Below are 19,837 nucleotides of genomic sequence, written 5' to 3' on the forward strand. Positions count from 1 at the left end.
GTTTTCAGGACCAATAAAACCCGATTACTTGGAAAACAGGTAGGTGCTTCATGACTCTTAATGTCTGCTCACCAGTAACACCTCATAAATTATTTACCATTTTACAGCTGTTGGTGACTTTTGCTTCCAGGATGTTTATGTGAAAAGGGTATGAGTATTTGATATATACCAAATTAATGAGCAGGGGAAAGAAGTTAGAATGAAAATGGCCTCCTTCTAACAGTCTTAGAGCTAATGTATATTGTAGTTATGTGTTCCATTATGTACAGAAAATAAAGCATTCTTTCCTTTTTGTTTAGAAAAACAATTCTCCAACAAATTACTATAAACTGTGAACTGAAAGTGAAATCACTCAGTCTTGTCAGACTCTTTGTGACCCCTGGATTGTACAATCCATGGAATTCTCCAGGCCAGAATACTGGAGTGGGTAGCCTTTCCCTTCTCCAGGGCGTCTTCCCAACCCAGGGATTGAACCCAGGTCTCCCGCATTGCAGGTGGATTTTTTACCAGCTGAGCCACAAGGGAAATCCATAAACTGTAGTAAAACACAATAAATAAAGTATTTAAATACTTCTGGCTTATCTTTAAAAGGAACACTATTTTGGTTTGCAATTTTTCTGTTTAACTTTCTTCACCTCTTTCACTGATTGGTCCCTGGTGAAGAGCCTGAAGATTTTTAACAGATCCCAGACATGAACTAAAAAATTCTCAGAAAGTTGGCTTGAAGTACAAGTCTTTTCTGTCTGAAGAGGGTAATGATTACACTGACAGACGGTATAATGAAAATGCACCAATGCAGTTTATTTTAATTCTAATTTATGAGAATAACTTCTTAAGTGCAACATCAGAAGTCAATTCATAAATACTGAATTTGGAAAGCGCAATCAAGAAAAGAGCCACATTTTTTTTATTGGAACTACACATTTCCATAGTACTGGGTACCACGATTCTAGAACAAAATCAAAAACAAAAATCTGAAATAAGCATGACAAAAGTTAACTCCAGGAGATCCACATGAACTGCCCCAAACTGGATACAGAAGGTTGTGTAGTGTACGCACAGATTTTTCTGGGGAAAGGTCCTGAAACTTGAATCAACTTCTAGAGGTGTCCAAACAGTAAATGGTAGAATTCTCATCTCCTCCGTATTTTCAATAATGGAAGCTGTGGACTTTGGGAAGTTCACCTTTGCACATTTCAGAGTGAATTTTCATGGGAAGAGGGTAGAAAAAAGTAACTTGTGAGGACTGGGGAGCAAAAAACTCTGAAGAGTTCTTTACCTCATAAGTTTTAGTAACATGTTCTGGTTTAGAGAGGGGAAATGGGGATATCAGTGGTAACATCATAAAGTGGAAGCAAAGAGACACCTACAGGGATTTTTCAAGTCCTTAAAGAAAAAAACAAACGTTAGTATGAATAAAGCAACAGCAAGAATTAAAAATGCAATTTAACTCAAGTACAATTTTCCGTTCCTGCATATCAACAACTTTCTTTATTTCTGAATGTCACAAACTTCAATCAGAATACTTTAAAAAATATTATTTTGCATGCACTTAAGAAATCTGACAAAGGACAAGGAGCAAGTTAACTTGCATTATGCTATGGAGTTTGAACTGAACAGCCAAAGAACACATATTTAAAATAATTAGGTACAGGTAACCATGAACACTTCACTGCATTAATCAGATGGCATCCTACCTCTATGCACACGTTCATGTAGCACTACGAGTAATTACCTTGCAGCAGAGGCAAAATGGAGATGGAATCTCCCTAAAAAGCAAGTTTAAGGGATTAAATAGTGTCGTCATCATCATCATCACTACTGAGAACAAAGCTGCTGCCTGTGGACAAGGGCCCTTCTTCCTTAACATTCCCTAAACCACCCACAGTCCCTCTCTCATCAGAATCTTCAAACAATTTGTCGCTGGAATCATCATCAAACAACTTCTCGTTGGAATCATCATCTTCAAACACCTTTTCATCTATGTCTTCATCTTCCTTTACATCTCCATCTTCCTCATCTTCTTTTCCATCTGAATCTTCAAATACCTTTTCATCTGCATCATCTTCTTCGTCCTTTTCATCAGCATCTTCAAGTTCCTTTTCTTCTGCATCTTCTTCGTCCTCTTTCTCATCTGATTCATCATCAAATACCTTTTCATATGCATCTTCCTCTTCTTCCTTTTCATCTGACTCTTCGTCAAACTCTTTCTCAGAGCCTTCTTCATCAAACACTTTTTCAGAGCTGTCATCTTCGAATTCTGATTTTTCAGATTCATTTTCGTCTAACTCTTTTTCTGGAATGTTTTCATTAAATTCCTTGTCAGAGGCATCTTCTTCAAAACCTTTCTCAAGGCCATTTTCTTCTAACTCTTTTTCAGAGCCATCGTCAAACTGCTTTTCTGAGCAGTCTTCAGACTCTTGTTCTGAGTCGTCATCTTCAGAAGCCACCTTTTGGGGGCTGGCCTCCCCCTCAGACTCCTTGCCGGGGCCTTCTTCTTCAGACTCCTTCTCACGGCCGTTCTTGTCAGGATCCGTTTTGAGTTTCTTCTTTTTGGATTCTCTTTCAGGGACAGTCTCTTTTGACTCTTTGTTAGGATTACCCTCTTCACGCTCTTTCTCAGGGCTGCCTTCTCCAGACTCTCTCTCCGGGAAGTCTTCTTCACGCTCTCTTTTGGGACAGCCTTCCTTAGACTCTCTTTCAAGGCAGCTCTCTTCAGATTCTTCTTGGGGACCTTCAGCTTCTTTTTCAGGGCCACCTTCTTTAGCATCTTTTTCAGAAGCAGCTTCTTCAACTTCTCCCCCATCTTCCATTTTTTCAAACTTCTTTTCATCTATAGGTTCTTCAAATGCCATTTCAGTTGCGGCTGCTTGAACATTTGCTTGAGATGTGCCAGGGTGCTCAGAAAAATGCCTAACTCTAGAAGGCCCTGCCCTTTCTGGAGCACGGATGGAATTTGAACGCTGCAGGCCTCTGTTGGCCTCAGGAGCGTTGAGGAAAGCCTCCCATCCTCTCAGCCTTTCCTCCCTTTCTCTTGTGGTCTCCTCCACCTGTGTACACATGGAAACCGCTGTTAAAAGATGTTTTAGGCCAAAAGAAGTAACAACGTCTTGGAACATTTCTAACATTGCTCACAGTACTCTGATTTTATAAGGTATCACTTCTGGGAAATGAAAGCAATTCCCTATCTTCACTTTCCAAACTTTATACCTTGGTTTACTAGTGCTGACCATAAGATCGTTTAAATAAATGTCCAGTGCCATGGCACTGTAGAAATGTCTCCTCAATTAAAAAGTTAATCACTGAACTGTCTGTACTTTATAAGACAGAAAAGAAGAGAAACACTTTAGCTTAATGCCTTCTTTCCCATTGCTGTTCTGAGCAAGTGCAACACTTCAGACTTATAAACTGAAAGAATGAAACATTTTTCTTTCTATACTCTCAATGTAAAGGATTATTTAAAAGTACAGTTACATTAAACAGATTACACATAACTGAAAACTTACATGAAAAACTGCTAGATCAGTATCTGTTGGAATGAAATAATTCACGTGCCCTTGACAGTTGCAGAACTCACCTGATAATCCGTAGTTCCATCCCACGCTTGGGCAGTGATTTGACGCCCACCAAACCACCTTCCATTGAGGGTTTGAATACAATAATCAGCTTCCTCTGGATCCCTAAAGGACACAGAGGCCACACCATCGGGGTGTCTCTAAAAAATACAAGGAAGATAAAAGAAGGAATGAATGAGAAAACTGAAAGAGAAATATACACATGTGGCAAGGTAGGGCAGTAGTATTCTTTTTGATGATTTAAGCTAAAGATTTTATGTATGAAGTCTTTCTTTCCATTTACTCCAGCCAGTGACACGCAGCTAGCTACTTCTTCAGCCTAATTTTATCAAGCAAACACCAAGCATGATATACTTGGAAATGTTCCTGCTCATTACAGTGTCAAAGGAGACGCAGAATAGCATGGTTGTTAAGAATGTGGACTCTGAAGCTGAACGGCCTTGGGATTAAATCCTGGCTCTGCCATTTACCAGCGAAATGACCTTGGGCAAGGTGCTCAATCTCTCAACTCCCTCATCTGTAAAATGGGTAAATAAATAAAAATAAGTAAAATAGCATGTACCTATCTCAGAGGATTGGGAGGATTAAAGGAGAGAAATATATAAACTGTAGTTTGCAATCAATAAATGTTGACTCTTTTACACTTTCACCTGGCCATACACTCACTCAAGAGTGATGATAAAGGAAAATAACCAAGGCATAAGCAAGTCTATCGAAGGCTTGGCTTGTAATCCATGTTCATCTAATTACGCTAATGCTGCGAACAGACCACCACCACTAGAGAGCAGAGCTACTACGTAAAAACATTAATGTAAAAAACTTGGAGGCATACTGACATTTGGTAATAACTTACTAAAATGGAAAAAAATTGCTTTAGGAATCATTTGTTCAAGCCACTTACATCAAAGAGAAGGAGCTTCCTAATTTGTCCAAACTTTGAACACTCTACTCGAAGGTCTTCTCTGATTTCATTCAACACCAGTGGATCATCCTACAAAAACACACTCAATTAAAAGGGGTTTTCCCCTTTATAAATCCTGAGAATGAAATTTATTGCTTTGACAAACCAACAAACAAAAGTTTTGCTTAAGGTCATTAGCTATGTTTGCCTGCAGTCTACAAAATTAAAGAGTCAAAGTCTAAAGAAGTTAAGACGATCACATCTGCTGCTACTACTACTGGTCTGCCTGGCTTTGAGATGGGGGAATGGACAAGTATGGTAGGCAGCAATGGGAACGTGCAGTGGCAAAGGAGAGGGAAGGAACATGTCAGTGAAAATCCCAAATAATAGCAGCTGTAGCAGGTGAAGTCCTGTGGCACATATTAAGTCAGAGACTAATAATTCTTATGTTCTGCATCAGCATCACAATGACTGTGAAGATGAAAAACCTTTGCTTTGTGCTTTGCATAGATTCCTATTTACCAAAATGTTGCAAGGGGGAGACATATATCCTTTTCATTGACTGAAGTGAAGTGAAAGTTGCTCAGTCGTGTCCGACTCTTTGCGACCCCATGGACTATATGGGAATCTCCAGGCCAGAATACTGGAGAGGGTAGCCTTTCCCTTCTCCAGGGGATCTTCCCAACCCAGGGATTGAACTGGGATCTCCTGCATTGCAGGCAGATTCTTTACCAACTGAGTGATGAGGGAAGCCCTTCATTGACTGTGTCCTACAATGATTCTTTGTGCTTCTGAGATTCTATTTTAACTCATAGGGTAAACCTCCCTTATAAGGATTCCTGTTCATCTTGCCTCCTACTACACTGCAATTGAAACACACAAATAAGGAGCTGCTGTTAACCACACAATAAAAACACACACTTAACTAATGCTTTCTTGCAACTATGAGTCTATTAAGAATACTCAAACACTGCTGCTTCTAGTGGTCTTGAGTCCCCCTCCCCCAACAACAAAAGGATTTAAGATTTCTTGTGGGAATTAAATTTTCTTCAAGTTCCAAAGCATGAAAAAGGTTCATAAAAAGTTATATTATCAACTTGAATTTCAACTACATAAAAACATATACAAGGGTATCCTATCTACTAATTTCTATTGAAGCAGACCTAAACACTTTTTAGGAAACATCTGAATCCTCACCAACTAAAGAGAACAGCAAAAAATGACAAGTAGCTTCTCCTTCCTAAAGTTTGTCAAAAGGCAAAAATATACAACTGGTAGGCAGTTACTGAAGTCAAATTTAAAATTAAAACTGTAAAAATCCTATAAATCTGAGGCTTCTAAAACTATAGCTTGCGGGACTCTGGATTTCTCCCACTTATAAAATCTAACTTTGGAGAATATACCAATTTGTTTTATATAAAATTCTTAAACCTGAGAGGAATGGGGGAATGGAGCATAAACTCTATACTCATTTGGTAAAGCCATGGGGTGGCTTCTAGAGATGTGTGTGTGGCGGGTAGCTCTTACCAGATTGGGTGCTTTCTGCAAGCAGGCATCTCCCTTGACTGAATTTGAAATACCTCACAGAACCCAGCAGCGTCTTTTCACACAATGAACAGTCGATTAAAACTTTTTCAGTTTGATAAACTGTTCCTAGTAACTCTATTTTCTTTACCAAAGGAAATCAGGATTATATTAAAAACAAAAACTGTTTCAAAATATTTGACGAATTTAAGCATGATTAAGTTTTACTGGGGAAGGGAGGGATGCATTACTATCTTTATTTCTTTTTTAAAAACGTTTTTATTTTTATTTTTGGCTGTGTCAGGTCTTCGTTGCAGCATGCAGGCTTAGTTGCCTGGCGGCATGTGGGATTTCAGTTCCCCAACCAGGGACTGAACCAGTGTCCCTTGCATTGGAAGGCGACTGTCAACCACTGAAACGCCAGGCAAGTCCCTGTCTTTCTTTCTTTATCAAAGCCTCAGTGTCCTTCCCAAAAGAACATCAAATTTCAGCCAAATACTTCCCAGACTTCTGTTTTCATTTTTACCAGCTTGAAAAACAAATGTGTCTCTACTGCTATAGTATCATGAGACTTAAAGATAATAACCCCTTCCCCTGGTTAAGTGTCTTTTTAACTTAGCTAAGCATGAAAATTTTCCAAAGACAGCTCTTTGCAAGCAAGAGACCTGAGACTAAACTCAGACTGTTAAGCTGAAACCTTCCGCATTTGACACTCATCATTTTTTTCCAGGGTGGTGCTTTGTTTTCCCAGGAATAAACCGTATTTCTCATTCCTTTCCAATCTAAACCCATTCAAGACAGTAGCCAATAACCCCATGTGGCTACTGAGCCCTTGAAACGTGGCTTGTCCAAATTGATGTGGGCTGCAGGTGTGAGGTAAATACCAGATTTTGAAAATTTAGTACGGGGCGGGGGGGGGGAAGAAACAGCTTATTAACATTTTTATGGTATATGCTACAATTATAATACTTGGATATATTGGGTTAAATAAAATTCATTATTAAAATTTACTTCCCCTGTTTCATGTTGTATTTATACTGTGGCTGCTAGAAAAATTTAAGTTACACATGTGGCTCAGATTAGACCTCTATTGAACAGCCCTGGTATACACAATGAGAAAACCATCTCTGCATCTGAGTTTTGGTTTTCCATCCTTAGTATTCAAATTTGCCAGGCATGATTTTTTTAAATAAGGCTTTGAATTAAACACTGAAAACCCCCTAAAGTTACATTTAAAATACTAGCCTTCACTGTTCTCCCTGATACCAAAAAGTATTTCTAGGTATTTTGCTTCTAACTCTAATCAACTGTTTGGAATAAACACATACAGGCATACCTTGGAGATACTGCAGGTTCAGTTCCAGACCAGCACAATAAAGCAAATATTGCAATAAGGCAAGTCACACGAACTTTTTTGGTTTTCCAGTTACGTTACACTATACTGTAGTCTATTAAGTGTACAAAAGCATCGTATCTAAAAAAGATATGCCTTAATTAAAAAAACACTGCTAGAAAATGCTAACCGTCACCTGAACCTCCAGCAAGTCATCATAGTAACAAAGATTACTGATCACAAATCACCATAACAAATATAGTAATAATGAAAAAGTATGAACTACTGTGACAATTACCAAAATGTGACAGAGAGAAAGAGAATGAGCAAATGCTACTGGCAAGATGGTGCTGACAGGCTTGCTCCACAAAGGGTTGCCACAAAAACTTCGTTTGTTTTTTAAAAAAAGGTTCAACCCCTGGTCAGAGATCTAAGATCCCACAAGCTACATGGTATGGCCAAACAGGAAAAAGAATAATAATAAAATCAATAAACTGAAATACTTACATGTGGCTATAGTCTACCATTCTGGACAATCTACTCCAGTGGACAGACCTATACTGATACACTTTTACATTCAGGCCTACAAAACACTGAGCAAAAAAACAAAAACTGCTGACAGGCTCCCATCAAGCTCGGCAGACCACACAAGCCCAGGTAGATGGGCAGACGAAGACAGCACCAAGGGTTTCTCTGCCCAAGAACTCTGAACCCCATCACTGCCCTCCCCAGCCTCTGTGGCACAGCTGTCTGAAAAGTTTCCTTCATTTGCAAAGATGCTAAAGAGAAAATATTGTATTCATTGAGTGAATGAAAACACTCTGCCTTGTGAATAAAAGGGGTTTCATTCATTTTTTCACTTTTTCAGATAAATATTGAGGGCCTTCTGTGTGCTAAGCACTGGGAATGTAACAGCACAGCAGGTAGACAGAGCCCTGACTCTCATGGAGCTCATATTCTAACAGATAAGATCCAGTAATTTCAGATAATAAATGCTATGAAGAAAATAAAACCGGCTAATATAAAGGCTCTATAATTCCAAAGTTTATACTAAACCAATAAAGATTTTCTTTTTTAAACAATCAAGAACTTACAAGCATAAAATTTCTATCCTTTAAAACGTCCACTGGAGGGAATTTGTAGGAGTCAAGGAAGAATAAATGTGGCTTTTGGGAGGAAAGACTATTTGTTAAGCTAGGAAAAATTAAGTCTGCCCAGGGTGATAGCTAGACTTAAGTGTTAGACTTAAGTGTCTCAATGAGCAAGGCAGGAGGCAGAAACAGGTTAAAGGTAATTACTCAACAGACTTCAACTTGCAAAGAGCCCAGATACTTAATAAATTAAATATACATTTATGTTCATGTTCAAGTGTTAGGAGTATAGAATGTTGTGAATCTAAGGTCTCCAGTCACAGAAATTAAAAGGTCACCTAACTAAAAAAAAAACAATTATCTGCCAAGGAAATAAAATGTAGATGAATCACAGGGAATTCTGGAGTTGTACCAAGTAGACTAGATACCATGATCCATCTATACATGCCTTTCAAAGCCCCAGCTGGGAGGGACAGCATTTCAAAAAGCATTTAGTGTGCATGTGAACATGTGTGGGGTTCTTTTGGCCATCCTTGCAGCTTGAGGGATCTTAGCTCCCTGACCAGGGACTGAACTTGGGGCCCCCAGCAGTGGAAGCGCAGAGTCCTAACCATTGGACTGCCAGGAAAGTCCCTATGTGCATTAAAAAAAAAAAACAAAAAACATAGTTCATTATCACTGCAAGTCTAAACTGGCTCTGTCATATTTCAAGATTCTTCAGGATTCGAGCCAGAAGAGACACCACACAGTACTAATAGACCACATGTATCTTCTCGATTACCTCAAAAGATACAGGCTCCATAGATGCACAGTAAACCCTATCACCTCACTATTTGCAGAGATGGAGTTTCACAGACCATCCTGGAGCTCTCTTAAAGGGGGCTAAAATGATATCGCCACTCTGACTCTGTTTCGGTGCACAAAAGGATCAAGAGTCAGCTTTGGTAGGAACGAGAACACATGCAAACTGTCTGGAATTTTACATTACGAACATTGTTTTCTTATGTGTAACTTGTTACCACTAATTTCAGAATCCAGGCAGAGAATAAAGAATTGTTCTTCCATGAATGAGCCCATGAGTCTAGGCCAAAACACACAGATAAGAACAAGATGCAGAATGTAACACAAGGTATCCTGATGGCAACTAATATTCCTTAAACCTCTCTAGTAGCTCTTCTTCCTTTATTCACTTTTATTTGCTGTTCCTAGAATCGTCCATGGACATCAAGTATTACAAAGTCCTCGTAATAGCCATTAAAGGGTTTTGTAAAAATTAGATTCTGAAAAACAACCTCCACTACTCAAATGTCAGGGACTGTATTTCACTTGGAGAAGGAAATGGCAACCCACTCCAGTACTCTTGCCTGGAGAATTCCGTGGACAGAGGAGCCTGGTGGGCTGCTGTCCATGGGGTCGCACAGAGTCGAACACGACTGAAGCAACTTAGCATGCATGCATGCATTAGGGAAGGAAATGGCAACCCACTCCAGTATTCTTGCCTGGAGAATCCCAGACAAAGGAGCCTGTGGGCTGCCGTCTATGGGGTCGCACAGAGTCAGCAGCTGCCATTAGCAGCAGCAGCAGTTCACTAACCTAAGGTTTTTTAAGTATCAAACTTTTAGCACCAAAGTGAGGTTTTCATTTCCAATTGTGAAACTGGTCCTCCCCACCAAAGTAAGCCTGTATTGCTGAACTGTACTTAACATCCACAAGTGACTCACAGAAATCTTTTCAAGACTGTACTTTTAATATAGCAGCTGCCATTTGGGGCCACAGTATGGGTATTAGCCTGGTTTACTTGGGATATGACTAAAAGAACACTGGGCTAAACCTGGGAAAATCTGAAACCTTCAACTGATTCTTGGTTCTATTTTCCAACCATGACAACTCATGAACATGCAGGATATGACATGAGAAAGATGCACTGAGGCAAGCTTTGGGTTCTCTTGAAAGAAAGAATATCTGTGTTTCTAACCCTAAGAATACTTCTTCCTACCTCAAAATCCATCGGATGAAACATGTTTTTGATGATGACAACTCGCTCATGGCGCATTCGGGATGGGCCAGCCCGTCTCTCAGGTCTCCAATCCAACTGCCTAATGCGAGAAAGTAGGAACAGCAAGTTGTGAATTTCATTTCAGACTTGTTGGAGACAGAAAAAAACAAGCTATAAATATAATCCTTTACTGAATGCTTAATAATGATAATTATTTGATTTCAAAACAACAATGTGTATTTTAGTCACAGTTACTGCACAGCTTTCTGAAATAAAAACAATCGGCAGTGAAAGATGGACCCAGTGTCTGAAATGCCCAGAGTAAGTATATTTTTCAGAACTGCTGTCTGGTTACAAACATTCCAATGAGACTCCTGGAAAATTGGTAATTATTTAGTATCTATGACTATCTAGGAAGAGACACTTCAAGGCCAAGGAAATGTTCAAATTGTATTAGTTTCTAGGTATTTTATAATTACAAAGAACAAACAACTGCACTGAAATATGTAAAACTACTCTGTTACAATCTTAAATCTTACTGGTTTGTCTATAAAATGCTTAGGTATCTACTTTATTCCTATAAAAACTATTGGCATCACAACTAAATGCTTTTATAACCATTTTACCATTAGTTTAAGCATAGTGTTAGAAGCTTTATTAGAATTCAACCTGATCTAAGTGCTCATCATTTTGGCGCATTTCTTAAAAACAGCATATTTCAAAAAAACATTAAATTAATAGAAACTTGATGACATGTATATATTATATACAACCACATAATACATGAAAAATGATAAAGCTTATAATTTCTAACTCCTACTAACTAGTATGAATGTAAAAGTTTAGCTCCTGGTACGCTGATTCCATCCACATTAAAAATGAACTAATGGCTCTCATATATAAACCTAAACCATCTTATCTAATTTGATATTCAACATTTTATGTAGAGATAGCTTTAGTTTATTTAAGTTCCTATTGTATTAAAAATGAACACCCCAGAAAATGAAAAACACCATCACTGCCAAACATCCTATTACACAGATTATTGAAGGTTTCTGAGGATCTAATAAAAGTTTAAAAAATTTTTGTTTCATATTGGCATATAGTTGATTTATAATGTGTTATTTTCAGGCGTATAGTAAATGAAATTCTTTAAAAATAATCTGTAGGCATATTTGATGGAACAAAACTATGCAATTACTACCAAAAACATACTCTAGAACATTTATACAAAATCTTTCAAAACAGAAAAAAAAAACCACCAACTTTTGTTGCATAGACAGCTTTTTCTTGTAGTCTTTGCACTTCTTCTTCTTCTTTGAGGCGTCATATTCTCCCTTCAACTGAAATTTTGCCACTTCCACATGTAATTTGTAGCCTCTAATTTCATCTTCATCCAAAAGTTTTAATGCCAGATCCACAGATTCTCTCTTTGTAAAGCGAAAACAAGTTACAATCAGTAAGTTACACACTGAAATGAAACTTTGGGAGTGTTTTAGATGAATGATGGCTATACATAAAATAAAAATTTAAATGTAACTACCTACATGGGAATAAAGAACTCCAGAATGCCTATCAGGAAACTTGTATTTAAGTCACAACTGTCCCCAACCGGTTATATGAAGCTAGGCAAGTTATTCAAGCTCCCTGAGCCCCAATTTCTTCATCTATAAAATGGGAATGGAAATGCCTTCTTTGCAGAGTTCTTGACAAAATTAAAGTTATACCATTACTGGAATAGCAGTTTTGCCTTTTGGAGTCTCTATTTCTCATCTGTACAATGAGGCAAATGGACTTGGGTGATTTCTAAGGTGCGTTCCAGTTTTAAAATTCGAAGTTTCCTACTTAAAAGACTAGATGACTCAAGAAACTGGGAATAGTTTGGTCAGCCTTTTAATTTGTTTTGTTCATCAATTAAAATGTAGGTCTGTGATACACTAGGAAGATGATTATCTGACAGCTTGAACATTACACACGTGTGTGGATTCTGGGTCCGATACAAAGGGGGCAGTTGTCAGCTCTGCACTGATTCAAAGATCTAAGGAAAACTCAAAAGGACACTGAATTCAGCCACACAATCGAATATGGATCCTGGAACAATTAACTATGTTATTCTGGAACTCAATTCACTGGTTTGGTAATCTTGTAATTTAATGGCTCATAAATTTTATATATAAAGTTTATCAAAACCCTACGTTTCCCTTTAAAAATTTTAAAACCCAATGAAACCCCCTAAGAGACTCTTCACAGATTTTTAGTAAACCCTGAAGAACTTATTAAGTGTTCAAGCTCCTTACATTTGAAAATTACATAAATATCTTCCTATAATGGTCATAGTCTTGTATGATCCCCATTATGTTCAAGAACAAGGTCAAAAACCTATCTTTCCCAAAGCTGTCGGCTTACTCTTAGTCCCCTCTGATTTCACTGAAATGCTGTATACTCGCAACACACTCGTGACATTGGTACTGTTAACACTTTGATTTCACTTTGTATTTATTTTCAGGTTCCATGACATATGTAATATGCCGTCATTGTGCCCATTTCTTTTGTACCCTGCAATAATGCATAGTAACACATGCTCCGAACGTGATAGGTGTTCCAAAAAGAATGGCTTCCTTGACACTGAGCTTTCCCCTGTGCAATTTACGGCACCATGAATACATAAAGTTCTGCAAATGTCTGTTAATACCACTCTCTCTTCTCTCTCATTCAAAATATATTTCAAAGCACTAAGCCTAAGTTATCACTTCCTTTATGGTTTAATTCAGGGGTCAGAAAACTTCTTTTGTAAAGGGCTGGTGAGTAAATATTTTAGGCTATGTGGGCCATGTGGTCTGTGTTGCAACTACTCAACTTTGCTGTTGCACTGTGAAAAGAGGTACAGACAAATGCATTAACGAAACAATGTGGGAATATTACAGTAAAACTTCATTCACAAAGACAGGCAGTGGGCAGAAGTTTGCCAAACCCTGGTCTAACTCATTCCAATGGGGGAATAAAATGTTACAGACTTTCTTTTCTTTGTGGCTTTTTGAATGTGTTCTGCGTTGATTACATTCATACACTCCTATGGTTTTTCCTGTGGTCATGTATGGATGTGAGAGTTGGACTGTGAAGAAGAATTGATGCTTTTGAACTGTGGTGTTGGAGAAGACTCTTGAGAGTCCCGTGGACTGCAAGGAGATCCAGCCAGTCCATTCTAAAGGAGATCAGCCCTGGGATTTCTTTGGAAGGAATGATGCTAAAGCTGAAACTCCAGTACTTTGGCCACCTCATGTGAGGAGTTGACTAATTGGAAAAGACCCTGATGCTGGGAGGGATTGGGGGCCAGAGGAGAAGGGGACAACAGAGGATGAGATGGCTGGATGGCATCACTGACTCATGGACATGAGTCTGAGTGAACTCCGGGAGTTGGTGATGGACAGGGAGGCCTGGCGTGCTGCGATTCATGGGGTCGCAAAGAGTCAGACACGACTGAGCGACTGATCTGATCTGAAAGAGATCTTTGCAGTAAAATTAAGACAAAAGAAGCACGTCTGTCCTATGACTAACATAATACCTTGACTTGGTAACATAGTTTCTTACAAGAGGAAGTGAATAACTTTACAACATAGTTTTTTACAAGAGCAAGTAAATAACTTTATCAGTGTGATACACAAAGGCACAATCAGAAACAAAGTTTTCTTCCCATCCTGTTTTGAATAGCCCTCACCCTTGGTTACCAACTATACAAAATTATAGCCCTGGTTCCTGAGCTGAAAAATGGAGATAGAAGAAACTTACATGACCACATAACTAACCTTCAAATAACAGCAAAGTCCATCTCCTTTAAGATTTCCTTGATTATCTTTGTAAAGCTTGACCTTAAATTCTTCTGTTTGAGGATCTCTCATAATAATGCCAAACTTCGACATAAGCTGTATAAATTCATCCACTGTAATGTCTGGAGGCAAACCTGTGATGTTAAGGGAAAAAAATTATAATGGCATCTATAACAAACGTGAGGGTTACTTAAGTTTCTACTAATTCAAAATCTGTAACTTGGATGAGTGATGAGTGCACCAAAATTTTGGTTTTCTAAAAGTGTGTAAAAATCTCACATCTATAGACTTTAAGAAATTTCATGTTTTAATGTATTCAAATATACATTAAAATCATGCTTTGATTAGGTCTTGTATCAATGACTCTGAAGGGGCAAACTGCTGAGTTATTACCTAAAACTGTCAGAAAGGATGGCATGCAAAGTTATATACACGTACTTTTTCTTAAGTTTTATATAAAAACATATTCCTCACTAAATGTACATGGCTCAACAAATAAATGACACAATGGTAAAAAATAGAATTCAGAGAAATGGAAATCTAAAAATAACTTTGTGGAAAAACCTCAAAATCAAATATTTTCTATTCTAAATGTGGTTAAAAGGTATACATACCAGACACATAAACATTTGTATTTCTGCCTTCTTCAACATGAAACCATCCTAAAAATAAAAATCGAGTAAAAAATCAAGTAAAAACACATGCAAGAAAAGGTAAGAGTCCCATTATGAAATCCTGACAGTGCGGCAGTTTCTCGAAACTTCCAGAAACTTTTTCTTACCCTTAGAATAAGACAGACTAAATCAAATCACTGGCTAGTTTTCAAAGTATTTGGATCTTTGGACAAGTAATTCACTTCAGAGCCCTGTCTGAAAAAAGATGGCTAGCTTATCTTGGTTCTTTATGAATCTGATACTACCTTAAAAAAAAAAACCTTACCCTTGCTCTGACTTTAAGCCTTGGCATAGGTTGCTTCTGACTCCAATCTACTGTGCCACCAGAAGCAAAATTGACTTCTTTAATTTAATTGGAAGTACCAAAAAAAAAAACAAACCCCAAACCAACCATTTAAACAGAACTTTAAATAATCTCCTAATAAGAATTCTGTTTTGCAAAGGAAGAAACTGAGAACTGAACTGAATTGAAACAATCTGCTTGATGCCTACACGTTAGTGGGAGAGCCAACACATGAACCCAAATAATAATAATAATTAAAAATACGCATCTTATGATTCTGTCAAAGTTCTAATTCTTCAAAAAGTAAATACATATACACATACTCATACTTTTAACTTTTATACTCATGTTTTGCAAGCTAAATCTACTTGCCTGATTCAGCCTTTCTCTTTTCTCCCTTCTTTTTCAGATCACTGGGTTCGGGGGGTTGTCTTTGCGGAGGTTCTTCTGCAGTCCTAGCACTGACATCTTGGACACTTGCAGTAGAACTAGACGCACCATCATCAGAAAAGCCGTAATTGGCCTGATATGTAGCAATGAAATCTTCAGTGATCTAAATAAGAAGTTCAGTGCACACACACACAGAAATTAAAAAATGATTTCCTACTGTGAAAAGTTTACACTGTGTCAAATAACAGTATATTCAATTATACAATGTCACATTTGAGTGTTTCTGTGGATAACAGTAACTAAAGCATATATGACAAATAGTCACCTACATAGAAAACTGTGCAAAACAGAATAAAAAAATTAAGACATGGGTACTTGGATTATCAACACAAAAGTCTGAGATACTATTAAAGGCATTTTAAGTGCCGTTGGCACCTTTCCTAGTTGTTTCATTTGTAAATTACTATCTCTGTAGTCTACTTGACTAAGACTACAGATATACATAGCAAAGGAAGTACCAGATAACAATAAACAGAATAAAAACCAACAGTCAACTAATAATCTAACAACAGAATCAAATTTTCTTTTACTATACAGATGAACATAAGTATACATACTCAAATCACATTATCATTTAATGTCAAAACAAATCAAGAACAAATCCAACTCACATCCATCCTCCTGGCTCTTAGAGAAAAAAGCACAATTGCACAATGAAACAAACGTAGTTGTATCTTCATACCAGTCAATGTGAGGCACACATAGGAATGAGGAAAATTTAAAACTTGGAAGTTTGAAGTGGTATGGGTTCCATAACATAAAAAGATAAAGCCAAAAATTACTATACTATCTGATGACTGGTGAAGTACTCAGAAGGCTGAAGAAACCAAATCTGCACTCTAGCTGGCACCACCAGTACCCAAGTGAAATGTTAAGTTTAACAATTCAGAGGGATTGGAACATACACACAAATAAAAAATGGGAAAGAAAATAGTTTAAATAAATAATTAAAAAATAACACTCAAATTACACAATGCAGACATGGTTTGCATCACTGGCTTGCAAATCTATCAGTGTGGGATAAGTGTCCTTGTTTTCCACCTGTACCACGAGACTTGGATTAACAGGGTACTCTGACCAAAAAGTTTACAGAACCAAGTTTAACAAAAGTCATTTTACTTCCAAGCTGAAATAGAATGCTTAAAAATTTACAAGTACTCTAAATAAATACGCACAGATCTTTTCCATCCAAGTTCTGTGCCCCTCCTGTCATATTCCTGTAGTGATATGGTTCAAATATACCTGTCTAGGACCAACTTTAGTAGGGAAGAAAAAAAAGACGCAACGTTCAATCAGTAAAATTTTACCAATTTATCAATTTTTTTCAACTCAAGAAGTTGCCTTTTGCACCTAGCACATCAGTTAACCATCTGAATTCTTAGAATAAGATTGAGACTACCTGAGATTAACATCGACTGAATTTGCTCTTGATGTTTTTCCTCTTTGCAATAAAAAAGTCACTGACATAAACCAACTGCAACCTCCACAGATAAAATTAATAAGGCATAAAAAGGACTTAAGAATTAAATTACATTGAAGACGTCTCTCTAAAGATTTCCGTTCCTTTACACGTCGGTTCTGCCACAGACACAACAAAAAGAAACGTCACTAGCCAGAGGGGCTCTAACCCAGGACCTCAGCAAAGAAAACGTGAAAGGAGCGCCCGGCGAGGCTGGCCAGGTGGGCCCGCTGTGCAGCGGCGCCCGAGTGACTTACCTTGGGGAACCAAGCCTTCTTGTCTAGGTCCCACTCGTACGGGGTGTCAGTCGGCTGCTGCCCGAAAGAATCGGTTTCTCCACCGGGATCTTTCTCGGTGTCGTCGTCCTTGGTGTCTCCGTACAATTCTTGCATTCGCAACTGCTCATCAAACTCGTCGTTCGCATCCAAGTTGTTGCCGCTCATGTTGCCCACTTAGGCTAGAGGCAAGGTCCGGTCGAGCGAAGAGGCCGAGCTGATGCTGGAGGGGAACAGAGAAAAGGAGGTTGGCCACACTCAGCTCGCTTCCCACCGCCCCCCGGCCCGCCTCCCCGCGGCGCCCCAGCAGCCCCCGGGAAGTCAGGGCCACTCGCCGGCCGCACCGCCCCCCGCTCCGCCCGCTGCCCGCCCGCCGCGCGCGCGCGCGCGTCGCAGGACCTGGCCTCGCCGCGCCACCGCCCACCTGATTCGCCCCTCCGGGGCTCGCCGCCGCGGCCCGATCCGGGTCGAGGCGGGAGCGCGCACGCGCGCCGCCGCCGCCGACCGAGTTTGAGGCAACTACGGCTCCCGCGTCAACGTCTGGAAACCACTTGGAAACCGAGGCCCGCTCAGGATGACGAAGTCGCCATTGTTGGCGCGTCGCGTCGTCGCGGGTCGCACCGGCACGCCCCCAGTGGCGTCAATAGGAGCCGACACGGGCCAGCGGCGTGGGGCCCCGGGGGCGGGGCTCTGGGAGCTGCGCTGCTGCCGAGCGGTGATGCTCAGCAGGGCTGTCCTGGCGCGGGGGCCGGGGGGAGCGCAGGGCCTGCGGCCTCTTGGAAACGTTGGGCTCCGCGGAGTCCGCAGCGGGGCGGTATCCCAAAGGCGTGGGAAGACTCCCACTCGGCCGGCGCCGGAGCAGGCGTCGAGGCGGCCGCCATCTTGGGGGAGTGGACGGTACAGGCGGGACAGGTCGCGCTGCGACAGAAAGATGCGCCTCCTTCTCCCGGAGGCCCCTCCTCCGCGTGGGAAACAAGTCTTTCACTTGTTTCGTGAAGATTTCCCTAGGAAAGCCGGGTTAGCCCGAACTGGTAGTACAGGGTCTGATGTATAGTGCGTGTGTGGTGAGTGAATGAATGAACGAACGAACGAATGGTGAGTGGAAGGAGCAACCTTCTCTCCGAGTCTCTGCTCCGTCCTTTTATCTTTCTGGTGCCTTCTTCAGGCTGGAGATGACTCTGGAAAGGAAAGGCAACAGTTGCCTGTCCCTTGTACTCCATGTTTCAGACTTGCTCAAGCTACAAATCTGAAACTGTAACATCCAGTGTACACACCACCTTTACTGCCCCACTAACGTCGTTTTTTGATTTTTTAGGAAAAAAGTGCATGTGATAGAACTTGCATGCATATTTATAATATAGATAACATGAGTTTTATTAGGCGCATATACGTTTTGCTAAATATTTCTTTTAGGATCCAAAAATAGTATACAGCTGTTTTCAGCAACGTGTTATTGGGCTTCCATTTCATTCCTGAATAGGTTCACAGCATAGGTGATAATATACTAAGCAGCCCTGCTGCACGTGACTCTGAGCGCCTGCTGTATCCACAGGCCCTTCTGAGCAGGTGGCCAAAAGTTTATGTTTAGCTCCTGTGTGACCCAGTTGGAGGCCTGTGAGGTGACTTGGTAGGGTAGCCCCGCTTTCTAGACTGAGTTTGACTTACTGAGCCAGTAAGCCTCTCCCAGAAAGAGGGATGAGTAGGAAATGTGGCATGGTCAGAGTAGTCTTCTGTGGCCAAGTTCTGTATGGGTGAGAGGAGAAGCTGAGGCAGTGATAGAGAGTCATTGAGTCACCACTATAGTGGAGTTGGGAACTAAATATGCTTGTATCTATGATAGCATTCTGTTTGGCCATTGGGCCCTCCTACTTTTATTTCCTTGTGGATTCCTAGAATTAAACCCCTAGTAACTGAGTTAATCTGGAAGTGTCTCTTTATAACCTGTTCCCACCCCACCCCCGCAAGACTTTTTTGCAAGAAATAGTCCAGGTAACAAGCAAAAGCGGGAGGGGGTGGGTCCTTTGTTATAAAGATAATGGGTACCTCCTGAAACTCCAGGACTGGAATGTAGATAGGCTATACAAGCGGCTGCTGGACCCAGGAACCCAGAACCCAGTCAGCTGGCTTCTCCCTGACTGTCCTTTTCATCCTTCTCTTGTTCTCTGTGAAGGGTGATCTCAGTATTCCTGGCATAATAGGCCACCAGCTTCTTGGTGTATAAAAATTAATTAATCTACAAAAGCAGAGACTACCTGGCCAGAGAAGTCACCTACCTGGCCTAGGAAGTCTTTCTGGAAAATGACTGAGTTATACCAAATGAGGTTTTTTGTTTTTTTTTTAATGGCCCATTCAGGATCACTCTGTTGGGGAATTTGCCTCTCCCCATTTTCTTTAATCCCAAGATTTAGTGGAAATCAAAGTAACTCCTTTTGACAAAGTGATGGATCCTTGA

General features: G+C 39.9%; 1 protein-coding gene across 1 annotated transcript; it reads right to left on the reverse strand.

Moving 5' to 3' along the window:
• Window positions 1-777: 777 nt before the first annotated feature.
• Window positions 778-18,004, reverse strand: HTATSF1 (HIV-1 Tat specific factor 1). The gene is given in 10 exon segments (NM_001206414.1): window positions 778-3,050; window positions 3,578-3,715; window positions 4,477-4,566; window positions 10,421-10,520; window positions 11,687-11,850; window positions 14,224-14,378; window positions 14,859-14,906; window positions 15,574-15,754; window positions 17,368-17,608; window positions 17,810-18,004. Coding segments are annotated over 9 exon segments (2,322 nt in total). The 5' UTR covers window positions 17,554-17,608; window positions 17,810-18,004; the 3' UTR covers window positions 778-1,790.
• Between the last annotated feature and the right edge of the window lie 1,833 nt (window positions 18,005-19,837).

The sequence above is a fragment of the Bos taurus genome, unplaced genomic scaffold, assembly GCF_002263795.3.
Source record: "Bos taurus isolate L1 Dominette 01449 registration number 42190680 breed Hereford unplaced genomic scaffold, ARS-UCD2.0 Super-Scaffold_1723_ScbfJmS_2085, whole genome shotgun sequence".
NCBI lineage: Eukaryota > Metazoa > Chordata > Mammalia > Artiodactyla > Bovidae > Bos > Bos taurus.